The sequence below is a fragment of the Cinclus cinclus genome, chromosome 3, assembly GCF_963662255.1.
Source record: "Cinclus cinclus chromosome 3, bCinCin1.1, whole genome shotgun sequence".
In the NCBI taxonomy this organism is placed as follows: Eukaryota; Metazoa; Chordata; class Aves; order Passeriformes; family Cinclidae; genus Cinclus; species Cinclus cinclus.
The window spans coordinates 76,836,253-76,849,982 of record NC_085048.1 but is presented as its reverse complement, the minus strand read 5'-3'; the positions used below and the strand labels follow the sequence as shown (position 1 = coordinate 76,849,982).

General features: G+C 35.5%; 1 protein-coding gene across 1 annotated transcript in view; it reads left to right on the top strand.

Moving 5' to 3' along the window:
* The window catches only part of TTC27 (tetratricopeptide repeat domain 27), a 112,902-nt gene that overhangs the window by 55,845 nt on the left and 43,327 nt on the right, over window positions 1-13,730 (top strand). Inside the window, exon 10 of the mRNA XM_062489184.1 lies at window positions 2,342-2,455. Within this exon, the coding sequence (XP_062345168.1) occupies window positions 2,342-2,455 (114 nt within the window). The remainder of the gene's footprint in view (window positions 1-2,341; window positions 2,456-13,730) is intronic.

Genomic DNA, 13,730 nt, shown 5'->3' with positions numbered 1-13,730 from the left:
TATATGGAATATTTGGACATTTTGGGTATAATATTAAAGATTGCTTAATAGTTATGTTCAGATGTTCTGAACCTATTCTTTACAGCTTTTAAGTACAAACATTTGTACCCTTCATGTATGTATTATTTTGGGTTTTTTGTGGTGCTTTAAACATTATAATTAGGCAATGAAAAGGTGAGCATTTGAATTCTGGCACAGGACTGTGAGCTCTGTACAAGTATAAAATTACAAGTGCTTTTTAAAATGAAAATTAGGTCTGCTTCTCGTTGTCTTGCACAGTTGCAATGGTTTTTTTGTATCAATAAAACTGTTGGAAAATGTAAATTTTTCTTCTGTAATTTTACAGCAGGTATGCCTTTCATTTTATTTCATGAATACCTTTAAAAAGTAAATACAACTTGTCATTGCTACTGCAGAGGAGTGAAATGTAATTGTCTCTGCTTGTCTTCAATCCTGTTTCTCTAAAGAGTTCCTCACTCCTTTTTTGACTGTTTACACAGCTGATGCAACATGCTTGCTTAAATCACTGCTTAGGTGGTGTGGGAGGTGCACACAGAGACAGAGGAGAGGTTTTCCTGGGCTGCCGATTCTCCTGCAGAGTCAGATGCTGCAGACACAGAAACTTGGTGCTCTGCCCTCCATGGGCCAATTGCTGAGGTGAACCAGGGAGAGAGCAAGGGCTCTGCTGCTGGACAAGGGCAGTAATCAGACCTGAAAATATCTTTAGGAGCATTATTAGCCAAGATTTTTAGTTGTTATTGTTCTTTTGCAAAATTAAGACTGGTATCTGCCACCAGGTAGCACAGAAGAAAAAATCCCTTGAAGTAAAAAATTAAATAGTATGACAGAATACTAATAGTGGAGAAAATGAGGAAAAGGGTGACCTTTCCCACAAAGTAAGCTTTTAAGGTAAAGGAAAGGTTGTTCAAGTGTTTGTCCTAGAAATTCCTTAAGGTGTTTGATTTAGCAGTTACCTGGTATGGCTGCTAAAAAATAAACTCAGACACCAATGTCCTGTGCTAGGAATGCCTTGCTTGTGTTTGTCTTAAGACCAAACTAAAATATATATTTGTGTGAAGTTTGATGAAGCAGGAGAGAGATAAGCTCTCAGAATTTAGGATGTATATCAGTTAACAGATTTAGTGATTATAGTTTGTAAAAAGGCACTTGAAATTCTACAGATAGAGAATGTTGTGATTGTGTTCCCTTAATTCCAGATCCTCAGAACATAGAGGACAGTGTGTGTGTGTGTTTGTGTGTGTGTGTGTGTGTGTACATTTGGGTGCTTAATCTAATACTGAGTAGAAGTCATAAAAGAGTCAGTGCAGAGATTCTTGGTCACAAAGCGCAGGATTAGTTGAAGTGTTTGTGTGTGCCTTCATACTGCCTTCATTTATGCTTTCATTTGCTGTTGCCTCTCTTCCTATTGTAGTTTTGTTTGGAGGAAATGTTTTTTAGATTGTTTCTTTCTGCTTCCTTTCCTTTGAAATCACTAGGGAAAACAAAAGCAGATTACCACATGACGGAAATTTGTCGGGCATTAAACACAAACCATGAGCAAATAATGCTTTTTAATGCTTTGGAGATCTTTGAGAGGAAAGAATAGAACCATTGGGGCTTTTTCTCCAGTCTACAAATATCTATAGATAAATATATTTTCTCAGAGAAGATGGGTCATATTTGCAGTGTCAACAAAATAAGCAAGAAAGCTTTCTTGCTGTCTCACTTTTCAGAAATGGCTTACATAGATTATTCCATATTCCCTATGTATCTCTGGAAGTCAAAAAATTCTTCCTGTTATTCTCAAATCATAGCAAGTTCTAGATTAATTAATATTCTTCAGATTCTTAGCAAATTCAACATTTTTCATGTGGAAGTGCTGTTAACATGGATATCAGGGCACCTTGCATATGAGGAGAGGCCAAGAGAGAGCTGGATTTGTTCGGCCTTGAGAAGTAGGATCCCTGCAGCTTTCTACAGCTACCCAGTATGCAGGTGTGGAGGATGCTGAGGCATTCAGCCCAGGATCAAATTCTTTGTTTTCCTTTGATTCTGAGTAGCTATTTTAATTTGTGTAGTTTGGTCTATACACCATATGGGTACGTGTAAACATAGGACTGCATAGCTGAGAAGTAGCAAGTGGTTTTGAAGGCCACTTTTTATGTTGAAAATAGATTAAGGTGATTTGTACAGCCCTCAGTTCATCAAATAAGTTGTCCAGACATGTATTTGACTTTCAGAATCAGAAACAACATTCATGCTTGAGACCACTGTTAAAAACTTTACTGTCTTCCATGTCTTTAAAAGTGAAGTAATGACAAAATGTTCTTTTTCTCTGCAGTGCTTGCTCTCCCAGCCAAAGTTTTGGGCCATTCAGACATCAGCCCTACTCCTTCGGACCAAACTGGAGAAAGGAAGCACTCGCAGAATGGAACGGGCAATGAAGCAGACTCAGGTAAGACATATACATATACATATATATATATATATATATATGTATATATAAAAAATCAAATACTAACAGGCAGGAGTTATGAGGTTCTGCAGTTCCTCCCTGCAAACTGTACAAGATAGTTTTCTAATTATGTCTCTAAATTAGATGCATAAACCACAAATCCTTCTGTGTCTGCTATTCACGAGATAAGCTTATACATTCAAGTAATGAATCATCACTTTAAAAAGCATGACAAGTTTTGGAAGATTGAAATTAAAATCTATTTTTGTACCTGTAGTTTCTGACTTACAATCTGAGGAGCATATGTAGATGGGTCCTGAATGTCAAGCTGCTACTGCTATCAAATTTTTAAACATTTCTTTTTCTCAAGTTAATAATCTCTATAAAATACTGAAACTTGTAAATAGTCATTGGTATTGTCAGAACAAGAAAACATATGTCTGAATAAAGCAGCAATTTCAATTTACCATTTTGACGTGATGGTTGGTGATTAGTATTTTTATTGCAATTGTGAGGAAGTGATTATTTAAATAATCTCAGTCCGAACAAAGAGAAGATTGTTTTTTCAAATGCAAACAAGACATGTTAAAATGTGTGAAATGTAGTAGGATTTCTTTTAAAAAGAATTTTTTTTCAGAAAAAAGGGATATAGTCGTTATCAAGATTCTTTTAGGTTCTTTTTTGCCTTCATATTACAGTTTTGTTAGCCCTTTGTTGTCTTTGTACAGCTAAGTTTTGTTGTCACACATGAACAACAGGCATTTGTGCATGTCCATCAGGCAACAATCCTGCTGGCTAAAACGGCAAAGAATGTAAAAAATTATCATGATGGTGCTATGTATTTAAATCCAGAAAAGCTAATGTTTCATTTAAAATCATTATGATGCATGAATCTTTGAAGGAAGGCATTTTGGATGTGCTGCTGCATTTTTATTTTGCTGATGAAGATATGGAGTTGCTGTAGTGGAATTTCCTGTGGTCTTTAGGAGACTCTCAGGGAAGCCAGGATTCCAAATCTGGGAGATGTAGAATCTGATGGCACTTGGGAAGTGATCTCAGGATTCTTGATGCCCTAAGCCATAGAACAGCTGGAGTGCCTCCAGCATATTTGTCTAGCTTGATTAAACCTGAGTACTGGAAATTGTTATATTAGACAGTTTGACAGTCTCATGACAGAAGTCTTTGTGAAGGGGTTCTCTTAGCAAGTCCATTTATCTGACTTCTTGTGCTGCAATTGCAGTAATGCAAAGGATTTGATTAGCATGGGCTGTGACATTTTGGGAGATGACCTTACAGTCACAGTCTGTGGTTTAAAATAGTTCCTTTAATCCTAATGCATTTATGTCTTTTTCATTAAGCTTTCTAGTCATTTGGATATAACGGCGTATGTGTGTTGATCCGATGGTAACAAGCTCCGTTTCTAAAAATAGTTAAAAGTTGCTTAATGATTTGTATGTGCTAAATGAATCAAATAACTTGAATAACTTTCCATTTAAGGTTTTAATTCCTGAGTTCCATCAGATCAGAATTTTTTTAATATCAGTGTTTCTAACAGTGCTAAGAAGGAATCAGAAATGATACAATGAATGATGTTATTTTCATACATAGCACAAGTCATTTTTGATATATCATGTTCATGAAGATGCTGATGTATAATTTTCATTAAGATGCCAAAGAACGAGTGAATTCTGCAGCTATTTATCAGTAGAAAATGGATTTCAGATCTACAGAATTTTCATACAAATGGGTTTAATGGGTTCTCATTTCACAATTTCATTATTTACTAGTTCAGAGTGCTGTGGAAAGATGAGTTATGGTAGATTAAGGGAGGGGGTGTAAATGTGATTGTTTGGAATATCAATCTTTTAAAGGAATTATAAAAATTCTTGTAAAATAGCTTGAAGAAGATATGGTAAACTAAATCTTCTATATTCCTTTAGGATTGTCTGAAAAGCGCATGAGCTGTTACTGGCTCTAACTTAAGAGATGCTGGGACTCTCCTGTCTTATTCTACTGTAATTTTTCTTCCTTTCCCCATTTCCACCCTCACCTACTCCTGTGCTGGGTCTGCAGCTGGTAAACGTCTTTTAAAGTGAATATTGCTGAGTAGGCATATGGTGCTATTCAATCCTAAAGTAAAGCTGACTATACTGCAGTTTTGTTAAAGAAAGCGTTTTACAACTACCTTTTTTGGTAGGACTGTCTGTCTGTTTACATTATTTTAATTACTTGAAAATATTGGCAGCTATTTTTTAAATGAGGGCATATTAGTTAAAATTAGCTGTTAGACTCCAAATATTGAATATATCCCTATATACTTTATGCTAAAGGGTTTTCATACATTTTTTATGCTAAAGAGTTTTCATACTCTTTTTAGTTTGGTTTTTTTTTCCTAGTTGGAAAACTTTAAGAGGAATTGGAATGATAATTTTCAAAATCTTTTTCTTATTATGTAAAAAATCAGAACTACAGATAATGCATTCTTTAGAATGATTTTAAAAATTATTATTCTGGGTATTCTGGAATGTACTTCACCTAGTAACTAACTGCAAGTGAGGAGGAGATAGTTTTTTCCTTCACTTTTTCTGGATGCTGCAGGTTGTCTCTGTTCAGTTTTTGCTTAAATGGGATTTGGATCTGTAAAACTAAGGTTAAAGATTTCTAAAGCCTGTACTTTTTTCAACCATTTTTCTAAGAAAAGGAAACAGCATGTGAAAGCTAAACTAGTTATTTTCCATTCCACTAGAATATTTAGTCATGACCAGTATAACATACAGAGAATTGCAGATCAAGGTGCTGCCAACTAAGATGTGTCTCTGGATGCAGTATGGTTTTTTTTAAGGTTGTGTGATTTTTTTTGCTCCTTTTGGGTGAAGGTCAAGGAGGGTGAGAAGTACTAAGGTGGAAAGAAAAGTGGGAGAGGGAAAACAGGAACAAATGGGGCTAGGTTTTTGATAAAACCAGAAACCTGCAATTGCTGTATCAGTTTGGGGGTCTTCACCTACCTTTTATTGAAAGAAAATAATTCAGAAATTATTAATAGTGGAATATGGGTTGGACTAAGCTGTTAAGCCACAAATTACTACTAGAAGTGCAGTCAGAGCTCAAGTAACAGGATGGGAGAGAAAGAAAGTAATTTTGGGTGATCTAGGAGCTATGAAAAAATGAGAAAAGTGAGGTATGTTCTAAAATAAAAATTTAAAAAAAGGAAAAAATACCCACCCATGACCAAACCAGTTCAAAACACGTAGAGTATCATCCCACTGTAGTTTCTTCATATATGAAATAATTTTACTCTTCCATTTCAGTGGATTTGAAAGTTTTGTAAGAAGTTTTAAGACTAAAGCAGAATGAATTAAAATGCTGTCCTTTATACCAAGGATGGTGGGGTAGGAGCAAGACCATCATTTACTGCTGTATATTATGCCAGCAGTGAAAGAGGTGAAGCTGCCATGTGCCTGGTACTCCAGGAGCCTGCTCAGGTCTATCCTACCTGGGATATATCCCAGGTGTATCCTACCCTAACCTGGGTGGCTACACTGGCTACCTCTGCATTTGCAGTTTTTATCAGCTTGTTATGGGCCCCTTTTCTGACTGTGTTTTCTGCTGCTCGTTACACCTGGTGACAGCATGCCTGCAAGCTGATGGCTCGGCTTTCCTAGCACGTTGTACAACATACGCACTATTTCATACGGCTCCCTCCTGCTTGCTTTTCTTGGCAGTAAAGGAATTTGCCTGTTGGGGCAGAGAAATGTGTCTTGAAAAGGGTGTTTTAATAAGACTTCAGGAGAGCTGGGAGCAGACTAGCAATATTATAGGCTAATCATTATGCCTAAGATTGAAAGGTCACATGAGATCTCGTTTTATATCCTTAGTCATACACAGATGTATGTGGTTGGGAATTCTGTCAACTGCCCTTTAATTTGCACTTAAATAATACTTTAGAGTGTCATTTTCTCCAGCAACTAGTGCTTTTCTGTGTGTATAAAAAAGGGAAATTTTTTGTTTAAATTGTTCTTACTAAAGAAACATTCTAGTTAGCGTTCAGTTCTTTCAAATCTGAAAAAAAGTTATGTTCCTCTGTAAAACGGAAAGGCTGATAGAGATCTAACAGAACTGGTGTCTTGAGCTTTATGAGCTTGAACACAACTTTGCTGTTTTGTTAATTTCACATTGATGGGCTTTAAATAGTTATGCAAGAAAGTTATGCCATTTATCATAGAAATACATCCTTTTTATTTTCTAAACTAAACCATCACTTCTTTGCCAAATTGCTTGCTCTGCTTTTCTTTATTTGGTGGTTGTTCTACATTGCACAAATTCAACATTTAAGGGAAGAATTCAAAAAGGAGAGGGGAGCAGTCTTCTTCCCAAAAGGCTCATCTAGAGAGGTTTGAGGCAAGCAAATTTTTCCCTGTTCTTTTGCTTCCCAAGTCATATATCTTTATGATCAGGCCTCTCAAACCACAGTTGGAGTAATAGAGAGAGATGTGGCATAACCAAGGGAATGACAGCACCTGTCTGTTCAGCAAAATTATTAGATCCCTTCACTAGGAGTTCCTGTTTTTCTTCCTTAACTCCCTCTTGAACTCTAGGGGTACATTAAATAAGATTATAATAGTTGCTTTTAGTTGTGGATGGAATGGGGGAGGGGAGGAAGGAGGAGAAAATTGATTTTAATAATCTTGTTTCACATTAAGTTGAAAGTTTTAGTGGAAAGTTACTGGGATCTGAGATGTACTGGAGAACTGAGGGAGATATAAATCACTTCCTTCAGGAGGGTAATAAGTGGACGACAGCCCTGTTCTGTCCTGTGAAGATCCTGCACTGATATTCCAATAGTTCTTAACTATCATGAATTGTATTTATTATTAGAACACATGTTCCAAAAAGTGTTTAAAAAGATGAGAAAAGCCAGGTGTCTTATAAAACCATTCCTTACTGAGTTCTGTACAGGATCACAAGGTCTCCAGAACAGTAGAAATTAACCTTATTACCTCAGAAAGCAATCTCAAAAGAGAGTGACCTCTTGGTGAAAGATATGATTTCAGTCTCAAGGCACACATTTCCAGAACGTATTTAATTTTGCTTAAACAGATGGCATGTTTGACAGAAGATGTTACATGGCACAATGGAGTCTGGGGATACACCAAACTCATTAGCACACTTAAAAATAATTAATGTGGTGGTGCTTGACTCCTTCTGTTTTTCTTCTACTATGTGATTATGGGTTGGAAGGGACAGGGAGGAGGGGGAATCAGAGATCCAGTCTGCCAAGAGTTACTCAGGGGTGACTAAAATGGTTTTGTACCACTAGCAAAAAAGAGAATATTGACTAGTTTAATTTTCCAGGTAGTGATTTCTGTCTGGAAGTTTTCTACTGCACTCTTGGTTTTGCCAGTTTGGTTCAGTGTTATTAGCTGGTATGGGGGAAAGCACATTCTTTCTGTGCTAAAGTTTCTTCAGATTTTCTCAACTATTCTTGACAATTAATTTCAACACCTGTGCTGTTCCACTTCCAATGTCAATGCACTTTCTGAAAGAAGCCAAAAATATGAAGCCTCTGTATTTTTCCCAAAAGTTTCCCATTGAACATTAGCTCTGAAGACATTTCTCCCTTTAGACTCTCTTCACTCAGTGCTGTGACATTTTGAAAGGTGGTGATAGGAGAATCCTTAAGCCATCTTGAACAGTAACACTGCACTTCTTTTATAGATGAAGTGATGATAGGAAGTTGCAAAGAAAAATACAAGTACCGGGACACAACATTAACATTGTTCTGCCTAAGCTTTGCTCTGGAAGGCATAAACATTTTAAGCTCCACTTCAACAAACTAAACAATTAAAATAATTAGTTCCACAGACCAGATGCCATGGAGAAGACACTATTTCTGTCCACTGCTAAATTGAATAGATGAAGACATACAGCTGCTGCTAAATTTGAATAGATGAATCTTTACCAGTTTTATGTCATAAGTATCATTACAGATCTGGAGATAGGTATGTCAAGGTGAGCTAACAAATCATATTTTGAAATATCCCTGTGCTGGTAGACAGTCACACTATCCAGCACATATACCAGGTACTAAAAACCAGATTCTGCCTTATCTCAACATAGTCTGCTTCTCCTATATTGTAATGCAACTTGAATTTGATGGTGGTAGTTGTTCTTTTCTTTCTCCATTCTTGTCCTTACTTCCCCTTTAGTGAAAAACAGAAAGCAGAGCTGATGCAAGAGGTCTTTGGATCTGTTTTTCAGTACTGACTGCTGTTGTGTCTTTCCCCAGATCAAACTGATTTGGGATCTCTAAAAGCAGTGTAACCATAACAGCTTGGAATTTACCACAGGCATACTATTTTGAATAGTTTTTGAATGCAGTTTTGAATAGTTTTGAATGCATTTCCTCTGTGGGTTTTGCACCCTGTGCAAAGTGTTTTATACCTGCTGTTCACCAGTGGCAGTACAACAAGTGGTCTGGTTTTAAATCTACCCTTCATCAAGTAAACTTGCAAATCTAGCTTCTTCTACAGACTTCAGAGGAAATTGTGCTTATGTATTTTGATAAATCATAAAAGCAACATGGTCGATAGGTGGAACAGCTTTTGCTTTGAAAACAAAACATTCAAAAAGGTACACTTGCTTGATAAGGATAATGCAATAACTGTAAAATTATATTTCAAGTAGCATACTTTTTAAAAAAGTGTAAATGGCATAAAGAAGATAAAACAGTACTTGTCTGAAGATTTGGTGCTGGAAGTGAAGGATTGAAACCCTTATTCTAAGCACTGGCACTCAGTAACTTTGGGTTTAATATTTGTCCAGAAGTAACAATAAGCTCATCATTTTGCAAGTTAGTAATGCTGCTGTGCTGTTGGAGACCTCATGTGTTTTGCCACACTTCTTTAGGTGGTAGTGTTTGACTACAGCAAAACATTCCAAAGGGCAGTTGCATCAGGATGCTTTAAATTGCCTGGTATGCTGTTTGGCTCTGTGTTTCAAACAAAAAGGAAATCTTACGTCAGCTGGTCATGAATCCAGTTATCTTCTACTCATGACCTTGACCTCTTCTGTGCTAATTTTGTTATCAAAATGCTTTGTATTTCATTTGGGATTGTTAGACTCATTTCCTCTTATGTGCTTTTCTTCTCCACCCACTGCAAGAGCACTATTATAAAGAAATTTTATCTTTTTTTAGTAAAATGACTGTGAACAACCAAAGTGAATATTGTTTCTTAGTCAGTTAGTATTGTTTTCAAAGTGAAACACACATTGGCAGGACCTTACTTAATGAACCAAAAGATGCACATTAAGAATCTGCTATGTGACTTGCTTTAGGAAAAATACCAATATGCACAGTTCCAGCATGCTAATCAACTCCTGCCCCAACCTACTTCCTCAAAACTATCAATATCATCTTGCATCTTAGAAGTTCACCTTGAATTGGGCAAAAACTAAGTAGTATTGGTTGTCCAGTGCCTGAAGTTCTGTGTAGATGCCTTACAAGGTTTTGTACTTCTCTCTTTCCTGCCATTAAAGTGATTGTACAGGTGAAATGGGTCCATTATGTTCAAGAGGGAGTCTCTTCCTCAATAATTTTTAAATTCAAAGTAATTGTGATGTGAATAACTTCAGATGTTGAGATTGCTTAAACATGTACAGGATACTTAAGGAACAAGTTAAAGTGAAGAATGAATTTGTTTGGCTGAAGACAAGGTAGTAATGGGTGGGAAAGAATGAATTACCAGAATATCATAAAGAAAAATGATCAGGAAATGTTGTATAGGCAGTAGCTTTCCAGTCTTCCACCATATAAAATAGAAAAAATTAAACAGCTTTAACTGGTATACCACAGAAATAGACTGAAAAACCTCTTCAATAAAAGGTCTGCTAGAGATATTTAAGCATGTGTAATTTTTCTAATTCACTTTTGGAAAGAAGATTAACAAAAAGTGATAATATTGTTTTTTTCTAATAGACTATGAAATGTAGAATAATTGTTTACAATTGGTAATTTTAATAACTGAGTTGTTAAATGTTGAATGCTTAAAAATGTTAGCATCCTTATGCATTCAATATCTCTATTGATGATACAGGCACTATCTGTAGGAACAACAAAGTTTAGAATCCAAGTGATAATATGGTAATAACTAGGGTAAGAAAAACTGATCTTACAATTAATTTTTATATATTTAATTACTAAATTTTTAAAATTACGCTTACAATTAGTAATCTAACTAACATATCAGCAGGACATGTATTGATGCTGAGGTTAAAGGACAATAGTATATATGATATGGTAAAAATAATTACTGAAATATCTGGAATAGAGAGTGTGTTGAAAGGGAAAACTAGCCTTCAGTAGCTGCCAGGCAGGTCCAGAGGCATGTTTTCTTTCATAGCTTAAGACCTAATTTTTTCAGAATTGAGAAACTCCTTGCAAGCTGATAGGACAAAAAGGCATGTTTTTTGTGTTTCCCCTATAAAATTAGGACTACAACCCTAATACTTAAGGATCTAATAATTTAATAATTATAATCTAATTTTAATGTCTAATTGGTACCTGTGGATTTCTAAGATATCTATAGGAAAAGAGATGCAAAATTCATATTGATAGTTGTCTTTTTGTTACAAGGCTTGTAATTTTGTTTAATTTGGATCATGTATATTTGCTTTATTTGCTAATCACATTTCCATTTCCATCTAAAAAAACTCTTAAAACAGGCAAGTTAACTTCTTAATTTAGGACACAAGACATGTCCTAAATTATAATGCTCCAACATTTAAATTTAAAAAACCAAACAGGAATTCTGTGCTAGAGTTGTCTTAAACATATTTACATTGAATCCTTCTGGATAAAAAAAGAGATAGAAATAAGGCTATGTACCACTGAAGGATAGTCTGAATCTCATTGCTGATGAAAATTCATCTTTTAAAGGAAGTGAAGAGAAGATGCAAATTAAAAAAAAAAAAAGAACCACCAAAACCCAGATAAATGAAACAAACAAAACTCCAGCAAAATAATTTGGTGACCAAAATAGTATTGAAGTTTATTAATTCAAAATATGTAAATCTGTAATAGTTCTCTCTGGCTCAATCATTTTTCACCTTCAATGACATGAATTTGTATGTTTATTTGATTTGATTAGGGTAGTAGTCTATTAAAAATATGAAAGTTATTGTATTAAATGGCTTTTTAAAACAAAATTGAGACAGAGTGAATTTTGCATTCTTTTCAGTTTTTAATAATTTTCCAGAGCAATGAAAATACTTGCAGTGAAGATATAAAATGCCCTCATTATGATAGTTTTGCAGTTACAATTCAGTGATGGTAATCAGGGAATTACAGGGAAGAAGTTAAATCAGTTAAATCAATTAAATCAATTAAAGCAGTTCTCTTTGTCATCTCTGCTTTCTCTGAAGAATCTTGTTGTGCAAAGCCTGCCAAATGCATGAGGTTTTCAATACAGTGAAAAGATACTAAGTGCATTGGCTATTGTAGTTCCAGAAGTTCCAGAACCATGGTGAACTGTACTGAAAAACAGAGAATTGATTCATTCTTTAATTTGGAGTCATGCATATAGTAGATAGTGCCTTCATTAATGAAATGAAGTGAAGATGTACAAAAACAATTGCTGGGAAATAACACGATAACAATGAGACAAATGTTATTGATAGAAGTGCTTGTGTCTGTGTGTCTTTTAATATTTTGAAAGTGATCCAGCATTGTTCTGAAAAATTCTTTCATTAGAAGGTATTTTAGCACTGCTTTACCCATTGCAGGAAATGAGACTGCTTTTAGTTTTAGAAGTACCAAAAGTTAAAAGTACCAAAAGTTTCCAAATTAATATGGAAATACTGATTCTCTAATTTTTGCAGAACTTGCAGTAGGTAATAAGTCAAAGCAACTTAGTAAGTCCCAATAACTAGTGGTCCTTGGTCTTGCCCGTGTATATTCACTCAGTAAAGAAAGACTGAATGGTCTGTCAGTAAGGCGATTCTTTTCTCCTGATACAAAAAAAAATTTACTTCCTCAGGTCAGCATATAAGATGTCATTTTAAGGGAAGCCAATGTATTCATTGCAATTATCATCCAATGCTGAAGGAGATTTTCAGTGAGAAATCTGTAAAACCAGAAAATAATTACTCTCAAGTGTTAAGGACCCAGAAAGTGTTTGAAGAGTCAAATAGGGGTAGAGTTTCAGCACAGTACAATGGAAATATTTTACTTTTATTATGCAGGTCAACAAGAAGGGGAATCAAGGAGAATTCTTTGGAAAATTTGTTTCTTGTACATTATTAAGAGTAAGATTTCAGCAGATCAGTTTTCTGCAGCAAAACTTTGAAGTATAAGGTGTAGAGATTTGTCATCTTTGACGTAGGGAATATGAATTCAAAGGAAGTGGGATGAAGGGATTTGTAAAAAAGGCCATTAAAAGTGACAAATCCCTAGAAGATAAGTACAGAAATAAGGATGGAAGATGATGCTTGAGGAAAAGATAAAATAGAAAAGGATGGGCCATTGTGTAATTAACAAGGGAAAATGTGATTTTTCTGGTTTTAGATTAAATGATTGTACCATTTATGAAAAGAGCTAGTTTCATGTGAAATTAAAATGTTGGTGCATTTTAAATCAGTTTGTAACTGTGATGGAGTAGTGGAGAGTGGGCACTGCTTTTTCTGATAGATGTTTCTACTGAAATAATTTCCATCATGCTGAGGGCTGAACTTTCTAGTAAATTGCAAGGAGGGTTGGGTTGTTAAAAACCCTATTTAATATGGTGACTGTTGTGGTTTCTAAGTGTTTGGAGATAGAAAATTTGGAGAATCTAGTAAGTAAAGAATCAATTGATTGGAAACTATTATACTAGAGACAAATGTTGCAATAGTGTGTGCTAGATGCAGCTTCTAACCAGAGAACTGATTTTTCTGGCCTAATTCAACTAATTTAGTTCCTCTTACGGTTTTAGTTATGAATTGAGGAGTATATTTGCATTCTGAACTTTCCAAACTGATTTGAGGGCTGTTGATTCAACAGTCTGGGTCTGTTGTATGGAGTATGGTGTATGGAGAGTTTTAGAATCAAGGAATATGCTGAGTTGGAAAGGATCCACAAGGATCATTAAGTCCTACTCCTGGCCCTGCACAGGACACCCCAAAGAGTCACACCATGTGCCTGAGAGCATTGTCCAAACGCTTCTTGAACTCTGCCAGGCTGGTGCTGTGACCACTTCCCTGGGGGGCCCAGTCTGTTGTCCAGCCTCCCTCTGAATATGAT